Raw genomic sequence first — 8,800 nt, 5'->3', positions numbered from 1 at the left:
CAAAGTCAATATTAAAGAGATTAGTACTTTTTTATGTAATCATTACTGTTTAAATTACAGAACTAAATAGAGGTAATTTCTCCAGACCTTGAATCTTAGCGGCTCAAGAAGACAGATACTGTTTTCATTTCAGCGTCTGAGGCAGCAGTGGTGTCTTGACAAGCGCTCAGGTATGTGTTTGTACTTTTAGGAACATTTGTTTTTTCAGGTAGGGCTTCTAATTATGGCTATTTAGAGACTGGAATGGAACATACTTGATTTTTTTTTACACCCAATAATAAAGTCTTTCTTTTTTAGGAATGCATATGAATTAATTCCTTTTGAATGAGGCAATTTTATGTCATCATTAAGAGACATATATACTCTGCAATGATAATGATACTCAAAATAATTAATACCCACTTCACTTTCAAGGTGGAGTTAAGTTTTTAAGAAGTAATCTGCTTAAGTCATAGAAACTCTGCCATCATCTCAGTCTGTGATGTGTTCCCTGGTTCTTCGTGTTCTCATTCCTCTCCCTAGCCAAGCATGATCAGTAGATTTACTGGAAAGTACCCCTACAGTAGTAATAGATTTAGATTTATTCTACCCATAGAAAGATGCATATTTAAGATGTATTTTTTTTTAACTTTTAGCAGTGACCACAGCAGTTATCAAAGGAATGACAAATTTATCTACACAAGTGAATGAATAAAGGTTTAAAATTTTAGCATACACATTTAAGTTTCCAATTTATCTCAAAATCGAGTTCTTTCACATAGGTAATGCTTTATACTAATCTGTATGCTCAAAAGTTTTTCATGTACACAAAAATAAAGTAGTACCTTGAATCTGAGTGTATTTCTATGCATCCTCAGAACTGCTAATTCACTGCAGTTTAGACTGCTAATTAACTGTCCTATCTGATTCTTTAAACAACATGGGGATTCCCAACCAGCTATCAAAGGACATAGCTTTGCTTTAGGAGAACAGAGAAATGTTATTGAGGGAGGAAAAACAAATGTTCTATCCCACTACCCACTCTAATATTTTGGCGTCCCATAGAAATGGATAAATTTCCAACAATATGACTTGGAAAAAAAGACATTCATTTTTTTAAATGATAAAATGTTAAACAGGAAATAGAATTAGTCTCCATTATAATGGGTAATAATAAATCTGCAATCTTTATTTTCTTTAAAAGAGGATTATGTGATAACCTGACAAAAATCTCAGTAGAACTACTCTTCTGTGAAAACGTTTTGAGTAAAATGTTCGCAACTTCCAAAGACATACAATTTAGGAACTTTGTTTTTGTTGGTAGTTATTGTAAATCCTATTCTGACTCACAGACTGTATAGAGTGGAACTTCCAATTACTACCTTTTAGGAACTGAAATGAAACATCTGATTCCTTACAGGAAGTAGAGATTCACAACCAGAAAGCAATAGGCCTAGCTGTGCTTCAGGACGAAAGAGAAAACTTTGTTTAAAAAGAAAAAAAAATTTGATTCCACTATGCCATCCTAATATTTTAACCTTTCTTTCATGACTTTTTTTATAAAGTGCAAAAATCTCTTTGTTTCTTGAAAGGCAATGTCAAGGGAATTTCAAACCTTGCAGGGAGTTTGCTATTTAAATAAATGATCGGGATAGAATGAGATCCTGCTTATTTGAATGGAATTTATGTAGACAAATCCTGATGAAGCTGGGGGTATTGAATCCCCAGGTATCTTAAATCCAGGTAGGTATCTACTGACCAGGTAGGTCAGTAGGTATCTCCTGACTTTTTGTCTGTAGAAGCAGTTTTCACCCTTATTTGCCTTAGCGGATTAATGCAGCTTTTCTTGAAGAACTTCTGAGAGTCTCCTTGAGCTGGTTGTCTTGCAAGATACTGCTGATGTCCCTCAAGACCTATCTCCACTATCCATCTTTGTTTCTATACTGAAATTATAGTAGGCTGCAGATGATTAAGTATAAAGGATGACCTCGGAAGAGGAGGATGATAATAATCAAGTGGATTGGGTCAGCTGTCCCATAAAGGAAGTGTTTGTACACTATTCATAAATGTTACTATCCGCTGTTTCTTTAATCCTGGTTCACCATGATTCTAAAACTTATCTACTAGTGGTATATCTGCTAGTCAATCTATTGAAAGCTCTCAAGTGTCTTGCATAGATCGTTACAACACTAAGTAACTAGAATGTCAGGTCTGCATTTAAGGAACCTGACTTCCAGTCAATGTTCTCTTTAGTTAACCTTACCACCACCTTACTTCTTCTTTATTTCTTTCTGTTTTGAGATTTTACTGAAGGTATTCCTGAAGAATCATCCAGAGTGCCATTGTGTCACAATGATCCAACTGACAGCTTCTCCTACAAGTGCCCTTGTTGATGAACCAATTCATATCCGAGCTACAGGACTGAATCCTTTTCAAGTTGTAGTTTTTGTGGCATCAATGAAAAATGAAAAGGGAAACTTGTTCGTTTCTCAGGCGTTCTATAGGGCCAACGAGGTTGGTGAGGTGGATCTGGAGCACGCTTCTGCTCTCGGTGGCGACTATGTTGGGGTGCATCCCATGGGTCTCTTCTGGTCTATGAAACCTGAGAAGATGTTAACTAGAAATATCAAAAGAAGAGTGATGAACAGCCCCGATCTGGTTGAGTTGAAACTTTATGACTTAAATAAAAGCAGTTTCCCTTTCGCCAAGAGTAAAGATATTCCAAAGGCAAGCCTGACTGTGGAGAGGTGGTATGTGGCACCCGGTGTCACAAGGACCCAGGTCAGAGATGGTCGCATTCGGGGAGCCCTCTTTATCCCTCCAGGTGGGTAGAATTACTCTAGCTACTGTCATCATTTATTTTCCCATTTTGAATGTCTTATTTTAGAAGTTTACCTTGGATGGAGAAAATACATAAAGAAACACTTAGACTAATGGTTATAGATAGAGTACCTGACTTAGACGAAGGATTAACTTTGAATAATAATAAGAGTGCAACAATACCTCATTCACATTCAAGTTTCATCTTACCAATTCTTCAGCTTGTGTTAAGATAAAACACCAAGTAGTTTTTGAAGTCCCTGACTGTACATTTTTATATCTTTGGATTTATGAGCAATCTGATTGCATTATCTATCTGAAAAAGGTCTATTTATCAAGGAATCATACCCTTGTTCCTTTGGGAAACTTGTTATATCTAAGATGCAATTTAGGCATCGGTCATTGTATAGTTGCCACAGTAAGTTCGTCATATGACTGTTAGAAAGATTGCAACAAAGATAGGTGACAAATAGAAATTTTATACTCTTTGTTCTATCAATATTAACATATTTCTAGAATGTTGCATAAATTAGCAGGCACATAACCCAATTTTTAGTGGCTCCAAGACTTATCAGAGGATTCATACCAATAATGCAAAAGATCTGGGAGCACATTCCTCTGAATTTGTTATAGAACTGAATACAGCAAAGTCACCATCCCAAAGCACCCTCAGGAGGTCCAGGCTTCAGGTCTATTTCTTTAAAATTTTAATCTGAGACATAATCATCACCTTATTAGAATGTCATCCACTAGTAGAAAGGAGATGAATAAAAAAAAACCCTGAGGTGTTTTTATGTGTGTGTGGTTTGTTGTTTTGTTTTTTTTTATGGCTCATGACAAGAAGTAATTATGGAAAGCATAGGAGTAAAGGCTTCCTTTTTAAAATTCACCACATTGGCAGCATCATGGTAGACGATGAAGAAGAGATTGAGATTGCTAACAGCTTTAGTTTGCTTGGCTCCACAATCAACACTCTTGGTACCAGCAGCCAGGAAATCAAAAGATAAATCGCATTGGGAAAGTCTGTTGTCAGGGATCTCTCCAGAATACTGAAAAGCAATGAGAATGAGTCTGGAGAATAAGGTACACCTGATCCAGGCTCTAGACTTCTCAATTACTTGCTAGGAGTCAGAAAGCTGGACACTGACTAGAGATGATAGAAAGAGAATTGATGCCTTTGAGCTGTGGTTCTGGAGAAGAGTATTGAATATACCGTGGACTGCTAGGAGAACAAACAGATTTCCTGGAGAGGGTGAAACCAGGATGCTCCTTGGAGGCAAGGATTCTGAAACTTCATCTGACATACTTTGGACATGTTGCAATGAGGGAACAGTCCTTGGAGAAGGATATCATGATTGGGAAGGTGGAGGGACAGCGCAGGAGAGGAAGACCCTCGAGATGTATAGATTCAATGACTGGAGTATTGGGGGGGTGTGTGTTAGAGACAAAAAGGTTGGTTCAGGTTAGAGCAGGTTCAAAGCTGTTGTACATAGGGTCACTATGAGTCACAGGCGATTTGGTGGCACACACCACCACCACCACCACCACCACCACAATACGGATGAATCTGGATGGGCTTTTTTTTGTTTGGTTGTTGTTTTGTTTTGCATTTTTGAGTTGTTTCCTTTAACATACAGCAATCAATATACAAACATTTTATTGTGTGTGGGGTATAGGAAGTTACTGACACATCCTGCTGTGACTCTATCCCAATCAAAATTCTAAATATCAATGCGGTACTTCCACCTTGTGCTGATGTGCTGGTTTAGAGCATACTGTTAGGAATGCTCATGGACTTTGTGGTTGATCTCCTGAGGGAGGCTCTTGTTCAGTGGGAGACAAGAAAAGGGTTGAGTGTATGAAGCCATGAAATAGTTCAGTCAAGTCTTAACATAAGAGTCTCAATGCTGGGGAGCTCTGGTGGCCTAGTGGCAAGAAGCTGCACTGCAATCCCAGAGGTGCACAGTTCGAATCCACCAGATGCTCTGCTGGGGAAGGAGGGACAGTCTCCTCCTGTACCATTCAGATCTGATTTGACGGTACACACAAATAATAATAATAAAAAAAAAAACAGTCTCAATGCTCTGTGGCCTAGTGAATAAAGAATTGTGCTCCCAGCCCAAAGGCAGGCAGTTAGAATCCACTAGCTGCTCCATGCTCCATGGGAGAATGAAGGAAAATTGCCTCCTGTGCTGTTATAGCCTCCGAAAATCAGCTGGAGGGTCAGTATGAATCAGTTCTGATTTGATGCTGTAACAACAGCAGCAACTCTTAATTGCCTGATACCCTTACTAGTTTGTTGAAATGATATGTTTTTAAAATTAATGCATGAGAACATGTAATTGGCTTTTGTTGAGTTGACAGCAGTTTGCACCAGAACAGATCTGGAGCTTGCTTTATCTTGCACCATATTCACAACCTGTGTCACATTCAAGTTCACTGTTGTCATCACTGTGGGGAGTTTTGCTTTTCCCCCCAGCATGATATCTTTCCCCAAGGACTGGCCCTTCCTGGCACCATGCCCAAAGTTTGTGAGACAGAGTTTCATCATCCTTGCCTTTAAAGAATACTCTGATTATTCTTCCTTCAAGAGAGGTTTGTTAACTTTGCTATCAAGGACCTCTTTAAAGTTTGAATGAGTGAGGATGTCTAAAGACCAGGATGTGTCTGATTCAGATAATCATATTTTAAATGTTACCCATGCATAGGGAAGTTGAATAATGAGTAAAGGAGACCCAAAAAAGAATTGATGTCTTTGAATTGTCCTATTAGTGGAGAGTATTAAATACATTGTGGCCTGCTGAAAGAACAAACAACACTTGATAGTTCAATGTTTTTCACATATACAACTGAGTGGCACTGCCAACATCTCCTCCAAATATCCCATCATCATAAATAAAACTCAGTGCTTCTTAAAAATCACCCCTCATTCTCTTTCCTCCCTGCAGTGGGTACCCACTAATAAGCTTTGGTGGCTGTGCATCAGATAATATTTTTAAGATTAAGATATATTCAGTATAGTTTTATTTCTTATTTTCTCAAGATAATGTAATTACAATATAGGCATTCTGGAGCAAATTCTCAATGTATCTTTTAATAAAGTAACTCCTTTAACATATTAATAAGATTTATTTTATCTAAAATCAATTAGACAATATAGAATATTCCCTATAACTATATAGTAAACTTCACTCAGTTATTCTATATCTTGAAGACAGGTTGCATACATAAAGGGTGAAGTATAATATAGACTAGCCATCACTACTTTTTAAATTATTTATGGTGTTAATGGGTTCATTAAAGGGTTCATCATTTGTATCTTCTTATTTGAGATTTGATACTGAATAGTCAGATGGATGCAACAGAGAAATGTATTAAGTCCAGATTTTATCTCACATAATATTTCATTACCATTCTTGAGAAAGACACTTCTTTGAGGTTTCAGTGAACTCTATTTACTGAATCATTAGTAAGGTGCACATTGTCTTAGTTACCTCTCAAAACTTTATTGCTTTCAAATCAGAACCAGCTCATAGTTGAGAGGTTATAAATTGCATGAGTGAGAATTTCCCATCTTTCTCCTGTGGAGAAGCTGGTAGATTTGATGGATTCAAACTGTTTGCCTGTAGGTTGACAGCTCAACTCACTGACCATTGTTCTCCTATGCAGTAGTTGGAGGATTTGAACCATGTGCCTTTAGGTTGGCAGCACAATTCCCTACTCACCATAGCTGCCTTAGCTATAACTCCTACTATAATAGAGATGGTTCAAGCAAGTGGCTTTACCAAACAGAAATTTTTGAAATTTTAGAATTGTGTTTGAAACTATAGTTTAGTTCATAAATGTGACAAATAATCTTGTAAATAGACTTGTTGTTGTTGTTATGTGCCATCGAGTCGTTTGCGACTCATAGCGACCCTATGTACAACAGCCCTAAACCCTGCTCTATCCTGTGCCAATCGCATTGCCTCTGACACACCCATCCCGCTTACCCCAGTCACTGAATCGATCCACCTCATGGAGGGTCTTCTCCTCCTGCGCTGTCCCTCTACTCTACCCAGCATGATGTCCCTCTCCAAAGACCTGTCTCTCCTTGCAACATGTCTGAAGTATGTCAGACGAAGCCCCAGAATCCTTACCTCCAAGGAGTAGCCTGGTTTAACCCTCTCTAGGATGAATCTGTTTGTTTTCTTGGCAGTCCATGGTATATTCAATACTCTTCTCCAGCACCACAGCTCAAAGGCGTCAATTCTCCTTTTATCCTCCCTAGTCATTGTCCAGCTCTCTGATGCATAACAAGTGATTGCAAAGACCATGGCCTGTATCAGGTGTACCTTCGTCTCCAAAGAGACACTGTTGCTTTTGAGTACTTTGGAGAGGTCCCTAACAGCAGACTTTCTCATCGCAATACGTTTTTTTATTTCCTGGCTGCTGGTGCCAAGAGTGTTGACTGTGGAGCCGAGCAAACCGAAGCTGTGGACGAAAGAACAAACACCCTTCTTAAAGAAAGTGCAACTAGAGCACTCCTTCGAAGCAAGGATGTTGAGGACGTGCTCCGGCTTTGGATATGTTTTCAGGAGTGGCTAGCCTGGAGTTGGACAACATGCTTGGAAAAACAGAGGGTTAGTAAAAGAGATAGATCTTAACAAGATACCTTGGCACAATGACTGCAACAATGGACTTGAGCCCAATGGGATTGTGGAGATGACTCACAATGAGACACACTTAATTCTGTTGTACATACTATTGCCATGAGTTAGAGTCTGTCTATTCAATGACACCTAACGGCAACATTTGTAGTCTCATGTTTTTCTTCACTTCTCCTCAGTGTCTTCATACACAAGTCTGTTTTGTTCTGTTGTTTTTCAGGAGCGGGCCCTTTCCCAGCAATTATTGATATGTTTGGTGCTGCTGGCGGTCTCATTGAATTCCGGGCCAGCCTCCTGGCCAGTCGTGGATTTGCCACCTTGGCCTTGGCTTTCATTGACTATGAAGAGCTGCCTTCTGACTCAGAAGAACTAGACTTGGAATATTTTGAGGAAGCTGTCAACTTTCTCCTGAGACATCCTAAGGTAATTTTTGCCTTTTCAGAATATTTTTAAATATGATATGATGTGATATGATTCTCATATGAATACATGCGCGCGCGCGCACACACACACATATATATATATATAAATATGAGCTCGGGTGACCTCTTGGATAAGGAGTTGTGCTGTCAACCCGAAAGTCAGGCAATTCAAACTCACTAGCAAACTCACTTGGAAGAAATATAGGCAATCTTCTTCTGTGTGATTTACAGCCTCTGAAAACCCATTAGAGGGTCAGTTATGAGTTGGTTCTGACTAAATAGCACATAATAGCAAGAAGAATACAGTTCTAAATAAATGTATAAAATGATTAATAGTTTCTATTCATGTAAAATATGTATTATTGTTGTTGTTAGGTTTCAGTGAGTTGAATATGGCTTGTAATGACCTTGTTAACAGAGACCAGAATCCTGTCCTGTCCTGAGCCATCCTCGTCATCTCTGACACCCTTGAGTCCATTGTTGCAGGCCTCTGTCCAACCATCTCACTGAGACTCATCTTCTCTTTTGTTGATCTTCCACTTTTTCATTTAAGTTTGATGTCCTTTTAGGAGGAATAGCCTTTCTTAACATCATACCCCAAGTATGAGAAAAATTTCAGCATGTTTGCTGTAAGGAGAACTCTGACGGCACTTTTCCCAAGACATATCTTTGTTCTTATGGCAGTTCATGGGATAGTACTCTACTCCAAAAGTATATATAAAAGTAGTTGTAATTGTTAAGTGCTGTCAAGTGGATTCCAAATCATAGAGACCTTAAGTACAACAGAATCAAACCTTTCCTCATATTGTACCATCCTCACTGTTTCCTCTGTGTTCACACTTGTTGAGGTCGCTATGCCAAGCCTTCTCTTGGAGAGTCTTCTTCTTTGTTGAAATCTATTTGTCCTCCTTACTTCCTCCTTTCCTCCCT

At 38.7% G+C, this 8,800-nt stretch overlaps 1 protein-coding gene across 1 annotated transcript in view; it reads left to right on the top strand.

Moving 5' to 3' along the window:
- The first annotated feature begins 2,331 nt into the window (after positions 1 to 2,331).
- BAAT (bile acid CoA: amino acid N-acyltransferase (glycine N-choloyltransferase)) overlaps positions 2,332 to 8,800 on the top strand; it is a 15,589-nt gene continuing 9,120 nt past the window's right edge. Inside the window, exons 1-2 of the mRNA XM_006886974.1 lie at positions 2,332 to 2,803; positions 7,669 to 7,871. Coding sequence (XP_006887036.1) covers positions 2,332 to 2,803; positions 7,669 to 7,871 — 675 coding nt within the window. The remainder of the gene's footprint in view (positions 2,804 to 7,668; positions 7,872 to 8,800) is intronic.

The sequence above is a fragment of the Elephantulus edwardii genome, unplaced genomic scaffold (genome assembly GCF_000299155.1).
Source record: "Elephantulus edwardii isolate Elephantulus edwardi_28Jun2011 unplaced genomic scaffold, EleEdw1.0 scaffold00052, whole genome shotgun sequence".
NCBI classification, from domain to species: Eukaryota; Metazoa; Chordata; class Mammalia; order Macroscelidea; family Macroscelididae; genus Elephantulus; species Elephantulus edwardii.
This window is presented reverse-complemented; position numbering and strand designations above follow the sequence as displayed.